General features: G+C 38.8%; 2 protein-coding genes across 2 annotated transcripts; both read left to right on the forward strand.

The window, feature by feature from the left end:
- The first annotated feature begins 5,189 nt into the window (after positions 1 to 5,189).
- Positions 5,190 to 7,754, forward strand: si:dkey-172o19.2 (nuclear factor interleukin-3-regulated protein). Its single transcript, XM_026197501.1, has 2 exons — positions 5,190 to 5,618; positions 6,352 to 7,754. The coding sequence occupies exon 2, from the start codon at positions 6,356 to 6,358 to the stop codon at positions 7,328 to 7,330; it is 975 nt and encodes a 324-aa protein (XP_026053286.1). The 5' UTR covers positions 5,190 to 5,618; positions 6,352 to 6,355; the 3' UTR covers positions 7,331 to 7,754.
- A 1,749-nt stretch (positions 7,755 to 9,503) lies between these two features.
- nfil3-4 (nuclear factor, interleukin 3 regulated, member 4) lies at positions 9,504 to 18,505 on the forward strand. The gene is made up of 2 exons (XM_026197503.1): positions 9,504 to 9,829; positions 15,866 to 18,505. Exon 2 carries the CDS (start codon positions 15,993 to 15,995, stop codon positions 16,779 to 16,781), a length of 789 nt encoding a protein of 262 aa, XP_026053288.1. The 5' UTR covers positions 9,504 to 9,829; positions 15,866 to 15,992; the 3' UTR covers positions 16,782 to 18,505.
- Positions 18,506 to 19,728: the final 1,223 nt, after the last annotated feature.

The following is a 19,728-nucleotide window of genomic DNA, read 5'->3' on the forward strand; positions in this document are numbered from 1 at the left end:
TTGTTGGTGCCAGACTGGGACTTTCACACACAACCATCTCTAGGGTTTACAGAGAATGGTCCGAAAAAGAGAAAAAAATCCAGTGAGCAGCAGTTGTGTGGACGAAAATGCCTCGCTGATGTCAGAAGTCAGAGGAGACTGGGCAGACTGGTTAGAGATGATAGAAAGACAACAGTAACTCAAATAACCACTCGTTACAACCAAGGTATGAAGAATAGCATCTCTGAATGATCAACACGTCAAATCCTGAAGCAGATGGACTACAGCAGCAGAAGACCACACCAGGAGCTGCTCCTGTCAGCTAAGAACAGGAAACAGAGGCTACAATTCACACAGGCTCACCTAAATTGAGTCTTGATTTCTGCTGCGACATTCAGATGGTAGGGGCAGAATTTGGCATAAAGAACATGAAAGCGTCTTGCCTTGTCTCAGTGGTTCAGGCTGGTGGTGGTGGTGTAGTGGTGAAGGGTATATTTTCTTGGCACACTTTGGGGCCCTTAGTACCAACTGAGCTTTGTTTAAATGCCACAGCCTACCTAAGTATTGTTGTTGACCATGTCCACCCCTTTATGACCACCATGGACCCATCCTTTGATGGCTACTTCCAGCAGGATAATGCACCATGTCACAAAGCTCAAATCATCTCAGACTGGTTTTTAAACATGACAATGAGTTCACTTTACTCAAATGGCCTCCACAGTCACCAGATCTCAATCTAACGGGACAGGAGATTCACATCATGGATGTGCATCTGACAAATCTGCAGCAACTGTGTGATGTTGTCATGTCAATATGGACCAAAATCTCTGAAGAATATTTCTAATACCTTTTTGAATCTATGCCAAGGCAAAAGGGGTCCAACCCAGTACTGGCAAGGTGTACCTAGTAAAGTGGCCAGTGAGTTTAGATAATAACTATACCCCCCCCCCCACCCCCACAGACACACACAAACACAAACACAAGTGAAATGCATAAGTATGAACGATTTTTATGTCTGTAACCAAATATTTAAACAGAAATCATGAGGCAGAAATTACAATGTAGTGTCAAACTATTAACTGGTGTTTTAATTATTTTTTTATACAAAGAATGCTAAATATTAACAATCACAAAGTTGTGTATTATTTAGGTTATGTAATAATGTATAGTATCTGTGGTCCCTAATACAGCTCAGCAGGTGGCAGAAATGCACAAAGTTTTGCAGACGGTCCTTAAAAGAGAGAGCGAGAAGCATTGCCAACTTCCAAATCAGACGTCTGAAAAAGTGTCAAACATATATATTTTAGCACATATTTTATACTGGATTACATAATTCCTTTTTTCCCTTAAATATAGTCATTGTGTGTTTTCTAGAGGCTGACATTTTTTGAGCCGTTGTCTGCATGTTTATATCCAAGCATCTTCAAATGTGAAGGTTTCTTCACGGCGGACTGAAAGGTTTAGAAGATGTTGTTTTATTATGCCTTAATCTTGTTGTCTTTGTTGTCATCTAGCGTTTTCACTTCTCCTTTTTGCTTCATGGAAACAGATATAACTTTACACATAAGCGATATGCCACAACAATCTAACTTAAGCCAGGAAGTTTGCTAGCGCTACAAGTGTCTGAGAACTGCATTAGGTGTGAAGAAGACTGGCCCGTCGGCCTGTACAGGGTGCAGATGAAGACGTATCTCTCAGATAACTACAGTGAGGACATTTGTGATATGCAACGTTTATTATTTATTTATTTTAATTGGATGCTAACACACATGCTCCTGTTTCAGTGCTCCTCGACTAGCGCTCCATCTAGTGGCAGCCACAGACACTGCAGCTTAATTAGCATCCATTGACCTTCTGCAAGACCCAAAGTGGCTCAATCTTCCTCATTTCATATCACAGGTCTCAAATCAAAGGATTCCCCTTATGGTGGCCCCTGCGTTTTGGCTATCAAAACTCGGTGGGCTGCGCTGAAGCCGGGTAGGAGGTTTGACTGCACATACATGTGTGTGCGTGAGATAACGCGTCTCAAGTCCTATCAAGCTCATCTATTTTTACACGTGGCCTCTCTCAGATGCAGAGTGGTTTGCGAGATGAGAAGAGACCCAGACCTGCAGAGCCATTGTGACCAGTTGACCAGGTTGCTATTGGCAATGCTCCATTACAGTTTAACTGTTGCCCCAAGCCTGTCAAACCGCAACGGGTGCACATATCTCGCTCTGAAAGCCTCTCTGCATGCGGTTCCACAGGTGCTGATGGAGGCCTAATGAAGGGTCTGTCGATGGCCAGGACCTGGTGTCAAATGGTAGCAGTGAACTCAAATCAATCAGAACGCAGTGGATATATTTAATTGCACGAAAAGACAAAACTGCAGGTTGCATATCGTGAACACACGCATGTGGCCTTCTTGAGAGCCGAGAATGGTATTGTAGTCACTGTGTGTTATATTTCTATTTGAGTACTCGAGTAGCTTGCTATTTGAGTGCACAACATGGAATAAAAAAAAAGGTTTTATTTTGGCAGGTATGTACACTTTACCAGTCTATAAAGGTTGGACACTTTTGGTGCTCCTTGAAATTAGTTGTGCAGACAAATAAATGGTGCATATATGTCATTTTCTTTACAAAACTGCAATTTTAATTCAAAAGCATCCCAGAATGCACCTTAAGCTCAGTTGCTTGAGAATGAACAGAGCGTGCAGTAATAAAACCTAAAAAGGTATTTGACTTCATGCAAGTTCAAATATAAGATATTATTATTTTTATTGATACAGTATATTGCCTTTAAATATATTTTTAAATTAAAAGACTTAATGTATCACACATTTATGGCCTATGCAACTTTTAAACATTTTGTTTTATAGATGTTATGAGAAAAGCTGAAAAGGTTCTCAATTACTCTTAGAGGTCAAAGGTCAAAAGATACCGTTTCAACGATTTGGATTAGTAACATTTGTTCATGTTTTCTGAGTCGCTTATTCTCGCCTAGGCTGCATTCATTGAATCAAAAATACAGGAGAAAAAAAACAGTAATATTTTGAAATACCAGGCCTAGAACGTTTTTCATTTGAAAAGATTTCAAATGTAATTCATTTACGAAGCTGAATTTTCAACGTCATAACTCCAGTCTTCAGTGTCGCATGATCCTTCAGAAATCATTCAGATATGCTGATTTGCTGCTCAAGAAACATTATCATTATTAATGTTAAAAACAGCTGTGCTGCTTAATATTTTAGTGGAAAATCTTACACAATAGAACAGCATTTATTTGAAACAGAAGTCATTTGTAATACGTCTTCAGTGTGGCTGAATGACAGTATTCATTTCTTAAAAAGCTTTCAGAAGCTGTAATATTACCCAGCACTGTATTGAATTCATCACAAAAACATCTATACAGGACGCCTTTCTTGCAAAATGCCGCAGCTCTTACTTGAAGAAGTCAAAGTCTCACCATTACCATTTCCTAGGCCTTTCTATCCATCCTTGACACCCTAAACAACGATTTGTTTACGATTTTAACAATCCCTTATGAGTTTTAACTAGATACAACAGGCGGGCAGATAACGTCAACGCATCAGCGCTCCAAAAACCCAACATCTAATGTAAAATATCAGCTAAATCATGTGTTCTGGGAAGTGAGTAGGTGGCCTCGAATGAGGTTTTTTGGGGTATACCCCTGTCTGCCGCTCTGCAGTCGCTGCTTTAGTTTCTGTTCCGACGAACGAGTCAAAAACGGGAGAGGGGCTAGTTAAAATGAGGTCGTTGTGAGGAGAAAACACTGACGACTCAGAGACAGGAAGTGGTTTGAATTCACTTGAGAAAGAAACAGGGGTGATTGGAGTTACTGTACAGACAGACAAACAACGCAGCTCAACTGTATGCAAAAGGTGAGGCCTGAAAGTTCAAACTTCGATGCGCACCAGCTGTGGTGAGCTTTCATCTACATTCACATGGGCCATCCAACCATACCTGAGAAATCTGCTGTTTAATCTACATTTTTAACAAATATATTAGAATTGATTACCTTGTGTTGGCGCATTGAGGGGGCTGTGTGCGGTAACCAACACGGTACATCTGAACTACAGGTTATGTCCCACGTTAAAACAGTTCTGTGGAGCTTTGAGGTGGCGTTATGAGTCACCGAGTATCAGAAGAAGACGAAAAAAAAATCACAGAGGGATCCAACTGCTATTCGATGATTCACCGGTAAACACCAACAGGTATGCCACCCCACCGACACTCTTCGCGACCACCGCCACCCCAAGCCTGAGATATGATCCAACACCTGTTGAACACCAACAACATCTTGTGTGTTTTTAGTGAACCATACATTGCCCATTTTTATCTTGCAGACACAGTCTTAAAATGTCAAATGTGGCCAAATCTTTAGAGCTCTGTAACCACAGGTGATGCACGGCATGAGGTGAAGGCAACAACATCGCATTCATCAGATTATATTTTCCTCCATTATGCATTTAACAGTCAAGATTTTTGCTTATTATTTACTTTTTTTTTTTTCTTCTTGTTTGTGGTTGGCAGTGGAACTGCCACAAGTCGAACTTCAGTAGGTTTGTGTAACCCGTGTGCAAGCTACGCACCTGTGATATGTTTCACAGCGACACAGATTTAGTCATAATCTAGAGCACGCAAACAATTTCTGCGAAAATTGGAAGGACAGTCCCAGACGACATGCATGAACCCTGCAAAAACCTGTTTTTTCATGCAAGTCATAGTAATCTATTCTTTTTAGCCAGAGTTGAGAGTCTGTTTTACACAATCTAATCATAACTATCTTCAGTTCTGTTGTTTACTGAGCTTCAACTTCTTATAATTGGTTGAATGACATACTAGCGCTTTCCGAAGTATTTGGTTTACTAGGAAATGATGAATAAGTACATTCAATTATGCTGTTTTACACACGTTCAAAGTTTAGTACAATTTAAAGCAGAATGTAATAAATAAAAAGCATATGCCTATACTAGCATACACTGTTTAAATTATGGCTGAAATAAGCCCAATGTGAACATACAACCGCACTGATAGGCCTCAGTGCTGTATGTTTGGCCGGTCTACATAATGTGCTAGCTTTGGTTGAAGTGTGGGATTGTTATATCACAGGGCATCCATGACATTAAAAATAAATGTATAAATAAAATTTAAATAAAAAAAAAAATGTTGTGAACGAGTAATGGTGTGTGAAATTCAATAAACAAAAATGTTTCAATAATGGTTTAGAACTAAGATGAAGAAATAACGCCATGGATAACTACTGGACCGAAGACAATGCATGAACAAAAATGAAAACAAATCATCAAGAAGCTGAGTGTGCCGACAATTATTTCTTTTATTCATTCTTTTAAAAGTAGAACACACAAAAAAATGTGAGTCATAACCCAAACCACTGGTTTGAGATACTTGTTTGCAAGTCTCCGCCTCCATATCTAAGGAAGGAAGATGTGGTCCTCACCTACTACAGCTCCTTTCATGCAATAGGCATGTGTGTGCAGATGAAATGTGCCACCTTGACTGTCATTGGTTGACAGAGGTTGTCTGCATGCTTCCAGCCAAAGAGGGTTAGTTTTAAGCCGATGTCCTTTAATCCATCTTTACTTTCTAGCATCATTCCTGTGACAGCACCGTAAGGTAAGGTGAAGCTGTTTTCTCTTGATACGGTTCTCCTCAGTTACGACTTTGCAAAGTAGTACTTATACATAACGCTTAGTGTTCTGTATGCAAACTTTAAAATACTGAATTCATTAAATGCAACTCGTGCCGTTGTTTAAGTCCGGATTGATAGGCAGTTGTCATATTCACCAAACGTATTGTTTATGTAGAAAAGAAAAAGTCATAAAACGAATAGCCACCATTTGATGTTGAGTCAGTTTGGCAGATATGCAATGGTTTCAAATGACAGACATAATTTTCGTCTTGCTTTAAGCAAATCAAGATCTTGTTGGTTAACCTCTTAAAATGATCTTATCGATCTATGCATTAGATCCAGTCAAACAACACCATGATTAAGTGAGCATATTGTTATCATAAAAACATTACTTTGCGCATTTAAAATTAGGATTTGCCCAGTACGTTTCCTTGTTAGGCTGGTAAGCTTCTCACATCTATATTTACCCTCATTCAGACAGGAAACTGCACTATGAACGCTAATAAGTGGTAATGAATTTAACTCGCATTTAATAGTGCAGACGTGTTCTTTCACAAAAGAAGAAAAATCCTGAGCTTTCGCATCATTCTTCTTAAATTCTGATAGCACCAGTACAGCAAAACCAACAATCATGCCGTTCTCAAGCCTAAAAGTGATGCTGGTTTTAATCAAGGTATTGGTTTGGCCTACTGATCAAGCTCTTTGTCTTTTTTCCAGAACAATGAGTGCCACGAGAAGCCCCGAGCATCTAGCAGACGCTTGTCTCCCGTCCTCCACCGGCGAGCTCTTGACAAGCAAAGACGACCCTGGAGATCTGAGAAGGCTTCTGCCACTCACCGGCTCATCTGTACTGGCACGACGACTGTTCCACCTCCAGTCATACCGCAACCCACTCATGCCCAACAGACGACGCAAACGAGAGATGACTCCCACTGAGAAAAAGGATGCCTCGTATTGGGTGAAACGGAAGAAGAACAACGAGGCCGCCAAGCGTTCCAGAGAAAAGCGACGACTCAACGACTTCATGCTGGAGGGGCAACTAATGGCTCTAAGCGAGGAGAACGCCCAGCTCAGGGCCGAGGTGCTGAGTTTGCAGTATCACATGGGGATCGGGCGAGGTCTGGATGCCAGTCATCCCATGGTGCCCTTCCACTATCCTGTTGCGTCCCATCTCAAGCCTTCCCTGTGGGGTTTGCCTACCAGTAATGCTCCAGAAGCTCCAGAGCCGTACCAATCTTGGCATGGCTCATCTCCGTTCATCTCACCCCTGAGGGTGCCTCCTAAAAGTGCCAACTTACCTTCACAGATTAGCCATTTGGACAACAGTGCTGACCCAGTAGAGGCAGACACAGCATCCCACCCACAGGTCTCTTCCAGCAACGACCCACCAAGCCACCCACAACTGTTTCCGGCCCAGAGAGCATCTGCGGCCTCAACACCCCCTCCTCAACTCCTGCCTGGGCTGAGCCAGTCTGCCACCCAGCACAGCAACCAGATGCTTCCTTGGGGCTCGTCGTCTTTGCGTCCATCTCCCCTTCATCCCAACTGGCCGCTGTCCTTCCCTCTGTCGCTACGAGACACAGACGGATCTCGTAATGGCGTACGGTCCCTGTGGAACTTCAACAGCAGGTACAGCATGCTGTCTGCGGAGATCTCGGGACAGCTCAGAAGAATCTTTTGCTCGGAGAACTCTTAATCAGCAATGACGCTGCCTGAACAGTTATTCATTGTGGTAATAACCTGCTAAAAGGGATTGTCCACCCGAAAACAAACTGTAGACTTACTCATGTTGTTCCAAACATGTAAGACTTTCATTCATCTGTAGGGCACAAATATTTAGGAAAATGTCTTAGTGATTTTGTCCATACGGTGAAAGTTACAGCCGGTTTTGGATCCTATTTTGGACCCAATTGATCACTGTATAGACGCTGAAGAAAGAATGTGAAAGACATGGGTGAACTATTTCTTTAAGGTATTAGCTGTGCTTAATGTAGTGATGTGCAAGTCAATCTTTACATACAGCGTATAAAATGATAGCTAAACCATGACTTGGATAATATCAAAATGTTTATTCTGCAAATATGTGGCCACTTGAAATAAAAAAATTGTTATTCATTTTACTCTCATTTTCCCTTATTTGCTTATTTCATATAAACCTGACTCAAGTTTGGGAATCTATACACTGTATATTCTCACAGGCACATCACTGATTGTTTCATGGAAACGGTTATTAGTATAGTATTCAGTTTGCTTGTGTGAAATACTGGTTCTAACTCAGTACGACATCGAAAACAACCTTTTACCAAAACTGCTTTGAGTACGTAATGTTCCATGTAAAGAAAAAAACGTTTAATAAGAATAAGAAAAAAAAAAAAGATGTGGCTGCTGCAACACACACACAACGTAACAACAAAACTAAAAACGGTTTCATATGCTTCATAGTATTTTGTCCATAGAATGTGTAATGAAAACACCTGCGCTAGTGATTGTGTAGATGTATTCTTCAATCGTTCCCTAATAATATATGGGGTATTTGTAAAGTGAATTATTAAAGTGCTCATGATTAAATATGAAACATGATCGCATGAAGATGGTTTCAGGCTGGGGTAAATTTGTCTGATATCTGATTGAACTCTGGCTTGTCAAACCACATGTTCACACTTATGGTGTGTGGATGTACATGTAGTCGAGTGTGTGAAGTAGAATATAGACAAATTTAGAGGTGTAAATAGACCAGTTCAGCTCAACAGCACCAAAGGCTATAGAATTTAATTGCTTAATAATTCATTCTCTTTTTTATTTATTTACGATAATTGAAACTGGTTTAAGAAAAATCAATGATATAGATGTTATTTAACAATGTAAAGATATTTGGGGTACCATTTGGGGTTCCTCAGATGGATACAGGCCAAAACTGTTGGAGAACCTTTAAGCGCCATTTTTTTTTTCAAACGCAAACACGACGTTCATGTGGTTAAGGAAAAAGTGAATTCTTGAAAGCCCTCTATCGTCTACAATCGCTAATTAAGGTTTAACTTGTAATAAGTGTGGGCTTTATACTAATGAATCGATACGAAGCGTCGTACAAAAAGTTTTAAATCGTTAATTTCCGTATTTCAGTAGCCTATGCATTTTCTTACCTGCACTATGACCGTCTTGACCGGTAAAATGAACATTTATTCAGTTAATTAGAGTTGAAGAAACTTAACACTGATTACGTACCTTCTACTAAAAATCAGATGGATATAATGTTGACGGGTATTATAATAACCAGTAGGTGGCGCGCTGTCCTTGATAATAAGGCTACACATTAAAAAAACGCACACGAGTCACAATCCCTTCACATTAGCCATCTGACAAAGCTAATATATGTATTATGTTCTAGTTACGCGAGGAAATAAAGTATTTTTTATTGTGCTGTTATATATGTGGTAACATAACAAAAATGCCAAGCCAAGCAGAAAAACATAATTATGACATTCATGTAATTATTGACCTGAAAGGAGTAGCTAGCAATAACGTGACAGTATTCATAGCTGGTGTGACCAATATTAAGTGCTTAAGAATCTGTCATTGAGAAATGCGTATCAATTGGTAATGAGTGCCAATTTGGAAGGCGCTCAAGGATTTTAGGATCTTTCCAAAGCAGCACAGACTTTTGTGATTCCTTAAACTTCAATTTAAAGCCTTTGCAACTTTAGTTAATGGTTGAATATGAAGCTGAACAACAGGGACCCCAATCAAAGATGAATGCAGACTAGTAACTGGCCATCAGAAATGCTTATCGGAACAATCAATAAGAGTGGTTTTCCATATCTGACCTTTTTTTTTTCATAAATGCACACCCACCCACTGATACACGTATGTGAGGGCCATGTGGGCCATGGTGTAGTGGAGACATAAGCTTTGTGTTAAAAGAAGTAGACACAGACAGGGGCTTGTGGGCTGATCTCATAAAGAGGCGAACTAGCAGCCTCTAACTTTTAATCACACTTCACACCAAAGAGAAGCCACGAGTCAGAGAGGAGAGCGTTTAATCAGCGCTGCGAGGAAGGTGAGACACTCAGGTCACACACAGACAAGACAAGTGTTTGAAGTTTAGAGAGTCTGCTGGTTCCAGTAATGAGGAGCATCCTTGGAGATGTCAACGCTGGGTGACCCAACAAGGCTTCTGGAACTGTGAGAAGCTGCGAAGGTAAGAAACGGGGGCTTTTGTGTGTCCACCAGCGGTCAGCTTTTAACACAGTTATGAAAAGGTGATGTAATGATAAAAAATAAGCAGACTTCCTTTGACTTCCTTTTGAAATTTTGAGATGTCACACCATCAAGCAAAATAAGAAAACACTGCACAAACATCTTGCGATCTTAAAAGCTTTCTTGCATTAATTTTGCATTAAATAAAACAAAATTTTAACACATCAGGCTATGCAGACGTTCGTAGTTTGAGGTGCAAATGCTTCATGTCGCTTGAACACGGTAGACGGTGTGCAAAACTAAATGTAACTAAAACTCATTTCAAATGTAACCTTTGGTTTACTGCTATAGCGATGATCAGATTTCCCAATGTCAGAATGAAACAAGGATATTATATAATTCAGTACACATATCAAGCTGTCTGATTTAAGGTTAATTTGGTCAACTTTGCATATATAACCCTTTTAATAGTGTTGCATATATTTTGTGTAACATTTTATAATTAAAGCAGCTGTATTTGGCCTTATTGTCTTGCAAACGTGCATATCAGATTAGACTGCATTTGATTTGTTTCAAATAGCATTTTTAAATCTAAAATTCTATGCAGACCTTCCAAATATTGAGAATTTCATCTTTTGAAAGCTTCAAGAGGTGAGTGAAGGATCTTGCAAAGGCTGGTAAATGTGGGTAATTTTAAAAGGGTGTGTGGTGTGGTGTCTCGACGATCTAAATGATTTCGAGGGAAGATTAGATAAGACAATAGCTGCGAAACGTGTTCAAAGTCGCAAATGATATCTCTGATGTAGCTGTGGCTTGAAGTATGCATATTTCTCTGTGCATCCCATGCTAAAGAGATTTAATTGCTAATCCCATCCAACAAACAGCGGTCCAAAAGTCTGACTACCCCACTTGTGTAAACTGATTATATTTTGCATTTGTTTTATTACAAAATTTGACGCTAAAATGTTTAATTACAAATTATATTGGAAGAATAACAATGCATGAAGAAGTCTGTGTAAAACCTGATAATCATGTTCTCCAGCATGATTTGAGCTCCAAAGATCATCCTTTCAAAAGTTTTCTCGGGATTAATGCCACAAATCTACTTATTTGATTAGAAATAATGCATGATCTTTCAGATTTGTTATTTATTATCTTTTTTTTCTTCTTTTGTAGAATTTTATAGAATGTTCTTTTTGTAGATTGTGAATAAAATATTTTCAACAAATTCTTTGACGTTTGGATTGCACAGTATTGGTTAATAAAAAAATAATTTTCTTAAATTAACAACATTAAACATATGCAATACAGCTGTATTCTTTCAAGGAAAAAAAAAACCTTACGGTTAAAAAAAAAAAAAATTAGCAGACGTTATTTTCTGCGAAAACATCTGAGTCTCCCGTTTAAAAACAACTGAGGTCAAAAACACATAAAATATGAAAACTATAGGCCAGGATGTACAGAGCAGCAGGTGGTGAGGAGAAAGCCAACAGATAGGTTGTTAAAAAGGAGAAGTTTAAGCATTTGTTACTGAAAAGCACCATCTAAACTTAGAGCGTCAGTAAGCAGCAGGTGCAGGTCTGACTGAGGCCTCTGGGGGCCTTGAGACCATCATACTTTTCCAGTCACCAAAAGCTGTATTTGGTGTCCAAAAGGCAGTGGCTACAATTTAAAAAAAAAGAAAAAGACAAACAAGCAAAATTCCTGAAAGGAAAGGTTTTGTGACAACATGTCCCAATAGGTTCATACTATTTGGAGGAAGTCAATGGCACCATTGACTGGTCTGTGATAGGCTTAGGATATATATAGAGAGAGAGAGAGAAAGTGTGAGAGTGATTCTGATGTTTTTAGGTTTACTGCTACACTGCATGCATATTGTATTTCAAGAGCTTTTCTGCTTTTCTGACTAACTTCTGTTCATTGTATACTCGACACAGGAAGGGGAAAAGCATGTGAACAACCTCTTTTGAGTTTCTCTTTGTGTATGCATGTGTGTGTATATCTGTGGCACAGCGACAAAGCAGGCACAGGGTATATTTAGCTACACAGCGTGTGTCACCATCACCGCACGTAAACTGTTAGCATATCCTATGAGTGCATGTCCGCATTAGCAGGCTGGCAGACAACAAAAACCTCTCAAATTTTTTCGAAATTTACATTCCCCCAGAGGACTGTTTCCAAAATCTGTTAGACAATTAGCAACAGAGAGATTTAGTCGAAACTGCTTGCGAGATGCCAGTCCGCAAGTTAGCAACTTATGTAAAATGCACAACAGTTTCACGTTCCAGTGACAGGCCGAAAATAAACAGGCTACAATAAATCATAAACAGATGTCTGAAATGAAACAAAACCAAATATGGGAAACAAAAAGTTGAGAATTTTGACTGCAACTCGATGTTTACAGGAGATGTCGAAAGGCTCGTGAGCACTATTCAAACTGCAACGCCAATAAGCCACCAGAGCTTTAACACATTAACACCTTAAAGTCTTTTATTTTGACACATCACTAAGAAATGTTGAGTGATAAGGAGAATTAGGTTAGTCTTGGAGAAGAACCGCACGTCAGTGTGGTTAACATACCACTGCTGCCCACACAATCATTTTTTTAAAAGAGCCTGTTCGCAGGCTAACACTAGTTATGGGTATCAAGGGGCACCAATTCCATTCACCAATGGGAAAATGTGAAATGGCCTGGGGTAAAATTTAGTTTATGTTTCAAAGGTCAATGTCCATGAGACTATGACGCATAGAAACAATGTTTAGCATTCAAAATCTATTTGACAATATAATATTTGCTCACTGAAAAGTTGCACTAGAAAGCATCTTTGAATAAGTGTCTGCTAAATAAATAAATCTAAAAGTAAAATTCAATGAAGTGATGACATTTTTGGTAGGCTAACCCATAAATTAGCATCGCCTTTTTTCCAATAGGATCCATTGGCTTTCAGATTATTTCAACAAACACTCAGTGAACAACAAAATGTATGATTCTTAAATGTTTCATTCATCTCCACAAAGACCTTCAAAAATTAACATAACTATTAGTCATTTTGAAGCCTACTGCAACCAACCTAAGTAAAAAGCTAACCGTAGGCTATAAATGAACAAGAAAGTTTACGTTTGATTAGTTGCCAATGAGTCCAACAAAATGAGGCTGTGAAAATGACTAGTAGATTCATTTTTTTTACTGTTCGGATGATGATGTTTTTTCTTAACAGCATCTGTAGTCCCAGTCAGCAACCTGCCTTTTTTAAGCTTCAAAACTGATGTGTTTCATGTTGTTGAATAAAATTTGAAAATATCTTGAGGCTGTGTTCACCACAGACCTTATTTCAGGTATTTAACCAAAAACCCATTTAAAGAACAAAACACACTGAGTTCAGCATTATAGAAACGGAAGTGCTAAATGCGAAAACGTTTCCAGGTTTTGGCCTACTAAAATAAGTCATTACTGCAGTGCTCTATTTTGCAGGGATTAATTCTTGCATCTATTTTAAAATGTACTTAAACTTATACCGAACTTCTATAGAAGAATTCATAGAAGTCTTGACTTTCTATGTTTTGAATTTAAACGTATACTGACACCTAGTGGTGTGGAAGAAGCATCATGCAACAGCAGAGGTTAACAGTTAGCGATTTATTGATTAATTTATAAAGTCGGCAAAAAAATCTCAATAATACCAAGGCAAGACAAATGAGATCGATCTAATCACAGGATCCCGCCATGAGACAACACTCTCCATGAAAAATAAAACCACTTTATTATGCTTTTAAAACATAATTTTGAGAGTACAACAAAGTCCCTTTTAAGGAAAGTTAGTTAACTCATATTTGCATATTCATTTCTTTTTAATATAGGCTATATAAGATAACGACGCTGGTTTCTTTATCTGAAAATGCCAATCTTGTTTATCTTTTTCAAAAAGGTTGGTACATTATAGTGAAGTTAGTGCGCACAAACACAAACGCTAACAATGGTCAGCGTAGTGCCACATTGCAGGCGTGGTCTCATAGCTGTGGTTTTAGCGAGCATCCACAATTCATCCCCTCCTCACCAAGACCATGCTCTTCTTTCGCTGCGTTCATGTTTCATTGGCTCGTGGCTTGGCCTAACAGTCTGTTGTTTTGCTCTGTGGTAAGCATACATGCACCTCGCTGTCACGCTCTTGAGCCCAGATTTCCAACTCATAAAAAGGCAGAGCAGATAAAAGAAAGGGATGAACAGGATGTGGTTAGCCTACATGAAAACTCACACACTCTGTTAACTTGGAGAAAGGTTCTGAGGAGAGAAAAAAGAAACCACAGTGAGCGTGGGGTTAGATGTACAAGACGCAAGATGCGCCAAACTAGAAGATCTGCGTGTACCCTGCATGTACGCTACTGTTGAGATTTTGATCATATGCATTCAGTGGATGCTAAATATTTTTAAAAGTTGATCTACACTTAAACAATGTATGGATTTTGCATTCCATATAGCAGGGTTATTATATTTAACTAAAATTAAAAATTAATAAATATTTTTGTTACTAGATACTAAAATAAACATAACCTGAAAAAAAAAAATTATATATATATATATATATATATATATATATATACACACATATATATATATATATATATATATATATATATATATACACACATATATATATATATATATATATATATATATATATATATATATATATATATATATACACACACATATATATATATATATATATATATATATATATATATATATATATAGATATAGATATAGTAAACTTTTTATAGTTTCTAGCAAAATAACTAAAATTAAGCTGAAATAAAAGTGCATAAAAATAATAAAAACTAAACTAAATGGCTACAACTTAAACTAAACTGTAAATGAAACTACATAGTTTTAATTGAAACTACTCACACAATGAGTTGATTATTGGTTTAAGTTACAACATAATCAAAACATCAATCAACGTTCACATTCTAGGGTTTCTGTTTGAAAAAAAATAACATTATTTTTAATATATTTTTCAAAACAGAAACCCTAGAATGTGAACCTTAGTATATAAATGTTGCAGACGACACTCCCTTTGATATTGTGTTATCTATTGCAATGGCATTCAGACATTTGTAACATGTGACTCAAGTGTCCAGATGTTGTGTTTACATCACCAGGTTTGACTTTTCTCTTGCTCTTTAGAAAACGTATACATGAGATGCATACGATCGTGTGGAAGGAAATTGTTTTTATCTGACCTTTTGTCTGGAAAGGAAGCTAAAATTACCAGTTATAAGTGTCAGTGTAGAGACAGAATACAATGTGTCAGTGACATCAGAAGGGAAGTAGGTCTGTACAGTTGTTAGCATAGTGTTTGCTCTCACTAGATCTCTCTCTGTCCTTCACGATCAACCATTCTTCCACTGGTAACCCACAACACGCCGGCCCATCAGACAGTGTGGGGGCTTTGGAACCCCCGTTGGGAAGACTTGGGTTCCCACCCACTCTGAATCACCCCAGTGGTCGTATTCATGTTCAGGATGCTCACACACCTCCAGTATTGATTAACACTTTATAGTCACTTCACAAGGGCTGCTGCTATTAGCATTGCTCAAGCATTTTTTAAACTATCAACAGTATTGGGAACAGACAGACAGCTGAAGCACAGACCTGGAAGAAAGTCCTTGATGTAGAGTCTCTTAAGGTATTAGTAATAATCTACAACAATTGTTAATACTTTTTCATGTTAGTTAGAACAACAGCGTAGCTGTTTAACTGACAAGTGCAACAGCATCAACAACAACAGCAGCGACCACAGGGGGATTTTTGATGCATTACCTCATCTACACCCTTAATGACAAGAACATTACAGAGTTTTAGGTTCAGACGTGAGGCACCTGTAACCAAGCTGGTACTTATCAGGCAAAGGTCAACGTGTTCAGCAGGAATTGCTTTGCTATGACGCTCAAAACTTTGCATCGATGACTGCCTGGTGAAATCTGACACATCAACAAGACCACCTGCAATGGAAATAACTGTGCTCTTTCGTTATAGGTAAAGCTCCTGGCTGCAGTATGACTGAGAAGAGGCACTAACATCTGAGTAGCTGCAGACGCCCCACACAGAAAGAGAACAGGCGCATCTAGAGCGAAACCAATCCGAAAAGACACACCTGGTGAAAATGGAGTCCGCTTTCTCGCGGGTGATGTGGGAAACTGAGGGAGAAGCCGAAGAGCTCTCTCCAAGAGGACTGGGATCGCGTCGCAAACGGGAATTCATACCTGAAGAAAAGAAAGACGCAACCTACTGGGAGAAACGCCGCAAGAACAATGAAGCGGCGAAGCGCTCGCGAGAGAAACGAAGGGTCAGCGACTACGTGTTGGAGACTCGATTGGTTTCGTTGAGTGAGGAAAACGCTCGCCTGCGAGCCGAGCTGTTGGCTTTGAAGCTTCGATGCGGTTTGCTTAACCCTGGGACGCCCTATTCCCCATCTCATAGGGCTCTGTCTCAGCTTCACGCTTTGGCGCCGCAACCTTTGATTTCTTGCCCAGACAAAGACCTCTACTGGAGTAGACGGCAAGATAGAGAGGGTTCTCATCTATCGGGGAGCCAACAAGCACCCCTCTGTCTTGGCACCCATCCCGGGTCGGCGTTCCTGCCTACCCATCCCATGGCCATACGAAGAAACCACCCATATCTCCTAGACTTCCCCAGTCTCCATTCTTCTACAGCCTCACCTTTACTCTTGCCTCCACACCTCGCCCCAGCAGCAGCTCCTTGGGCAGGACGGCCCCTGCTGTCCCAGCCTGGGAATCAGAGGATCTTGTCGGACGAGGAGGGCGAGCAGCAGGTGCCAGCGGATTCCAGCACCGCCCTGCCCCATAAACTACGACTGAAGACGCAAAACTCTCAGCGCAAAGATAGCAGGGCTAAATCCGCATCTCCAAATCCAACATACATATCAGATTGAAATCTAGCTTTGACTCGGTAGTTATGAGTCATCCTACTCATTTTTGATAACTGAACATTGGCTATATTCCAGGAAGTTGGTGGCAAACCATCATGATAAAAAAATATTTCTTTGATCAAAAGGTCACATATTTAGATTATGTTTCCGAGATACATTTATAGAGTCAATATTTCCATCATTGAGGTTTAAAGTGGCAAACATGAATTGGGAAAAAATGCATATGTGTTTACATATCTTCGTTTTAACTTTAATATAGCCGGGAAAGTAGGGGGGAAGGGAAAGAGAACAGAATTTTAGGAATTGAAAAAGGAATTGACCAAAGTTGGACAAGAACCATTTACTCAGCCATAACTTTCACAATCACTTATTTTGTGAATGCATTTGTGTATACATTTAAATTTGTGTATTAGGCAGATGCTTTTATCCAAAAGCATTGCATTCACATTTTATAATTCATGCATTCCCTGAAAATTGATCTTTGGTGTTGCTATAGTCATGATCCGTTGTTTGATCTAAAGGAATGCTAGCTAGCTAGTTTTATTCAGAATATAACCTATGTCTGATTTAATTTCGCCTCTGGAGTCAGACTGACATTTAAACATATGCCCGATGCTTTAAGCAACTGACGTTGCAATCAAACTATACATTTGATCTTTTCACGCGTTCCATATTAATAAAGCATCGTATTACTAATTTGAGCTACGGAATGGTTACTTTTGAGACCTCAAAGCGGCTATTGAGAAAATTAATTAAAAACAAAACAAAAGGCAGAACTGAAAAAGGAGTTGGATTTGCACACATGCTAAAATATTGTAGTTGCAAACTAATACGAATGCCAGATACTTTCAAAATGTGAATATGTGCGTCTGAGATGCCGTAAACGGTAACTTGTTAACCAGCAATCAGATGCATGCAAATGAAAACAAATGAGATTTTAGGGAAAATCACCTCACCTCAAAGAGTCTGAAGAGGATCTTTCTGGAATCCCTTGATCCAGATGGTGAAGGCGGCATGTTTGTACTTTTATTCTTGTCTTGTCATGTGACTTGTTTATATAGCACCTGTGTTTGGAAAGGCGTTCATGCACAAAGTAAGGTCATCTGTGACATCTGTGGAAACAATTGTTTGCTTGCTACTCGAAAGTTCAAGCGGTGATCACACAATAAGTGGCCTGTGTTTTCTGCAAAGACTTTTCAAGAAATTCAAACTGTATATTATGACCCAGTGCAAGACATGAACATACAGTGCCTTCACAGAGTATACCTGCTGTAAAATAGTTTTAATTCAATCTCATGATTTCTTTTTAACTGCACAATGTGTTTTGTAAATAATTACCCAGCGCTGATCTTTGATGATGATGAACTCTTGTTCAATTCACAGCATACGGTTTTCAAAAAATGCACAAACAAGGTCCGCTTTTAGAGACAAGTATCTAAAATATGGACTGAATGCTCAAAAAAACCAGCAAAACTTGCTTATTTTGCATATATGCATTTAACAAATTTTTTTTTGCTACTTTTTGTCATGTATTATTGAACTTGTGATTATGGTGTTGCTAGTGTCACAGCTAAGCTACACGAGTACTTAAATCACATGTATTTTTAAAAAAGATTTACTTTTATTTCAGTCTTTTGTTCATCTGCATTAAGTTGTATGGTCTTCAGAATGATATAATTTTTACAATAAAGTGCAAATAAAAATCTCAGCTTTTTGACTGTTATTTTATCATTCACAGCATAGTATAGTTCAGTCACACAGAGTTTTATTATGATAATGCGCAGTATTACTTTTATCTTGAGAGTGTTTTCACCTCCACTTACAGCTGTGGGACTGGAAGTGTGTCTGAGTTGTTCTGCTTGCTTTTGGTGACTGGTTGAAGGACTTCACGGGACTGCTGTGGTTTGTTAGTGTGAAAGGGGGCTGCAAGTAAAGTTTCAGTGGCATGTAGGAGTGGGAAAGGTGGAGTGGGGGTTTCTCAGCACTTATTAGTCACCGTTCATGATCAGTCTCGATGTCAACAGCATATACACCGCAAACACACTGCACAATGTGTGGAGACCAAGCAGCAGTATGCTAGTTACCACTAAAGGCAAGCGAGTGATTCAGTGACTTGCATAACAAGCCGAACTCAAAGGAATCTTGCATAACTCTGAAAATGCTTCTTTAACCAAAGTTGCTTTTATCATTTTTATTGTTAAAAACTGGACAAGCATACATTTGGCTCTGGCTTTAGTTGCTCATTTCTTTTTTTTCCTGCTGTAACCACCTGAGAGATGAAGGGTGAGAAGTACAACAACGAAATAGGAAGTTAAAAGTATATTGTCTTTGTCTTTTACATCTGCGAACCACATCCTCTAGCACAAGATCTAGTTGTTTTCTTGTGTTTATCATTTTTTAAGATCTATTTTGGCCAGTTTTTTGAGCCAATATTATGTTCTGCTGTTAGCATAAGCTACAAGCTAACAGAGCTGCTAATCGTAACAAATGACATGACACAGCTTTATAAGTTTGGATTCTGACCGGATCGATCCAGTGATTTTGTGGTCAAATACCACATCTTTTCTCATATTTTAGTCTTTGTCACTCTTTTCTATCATTTATCAAAGATATAAGTGTCATATTGTAGCCTATAAACAGACTAGTTTAAAGAAACTTAGCCTAGCTATGCTAACACTAACAAAAGTTATGCTGCATTTTTCAACACAGTCTTGATTCATTAATCACACTGTTTATCATCTCTTTTAAGTCATTTATCAAAGATATAAACAGTGGCATTGTTATATTTTATCCACACTGATTTAAAGAAACCTAGCCTAGCCTAGCTATGCCAACTACAGAAGAATTGATTGCTCAAAAACATATACGCCACATTCTTAAACATCCTTCCTTAATGACAGCATTGATTCATCAATCGCACATTTTTCTTTCAGTCTGAGTCACTGCTTGC

The sequence above is a fragment of the Carassius auratus genome, chromosome 22 (assembly GCF_003368295.1).
Source record: "Carassius auratus strain Wakin chromosome 22, ASM336829v1, whole genome shotgun sequence".
Taxonomy (NCBI): Eukaryota; Metazoa; Chordata; class Actinopteri; order Cypriniformes; family Cyprinidae; genus Carassius; species Carassius auratus.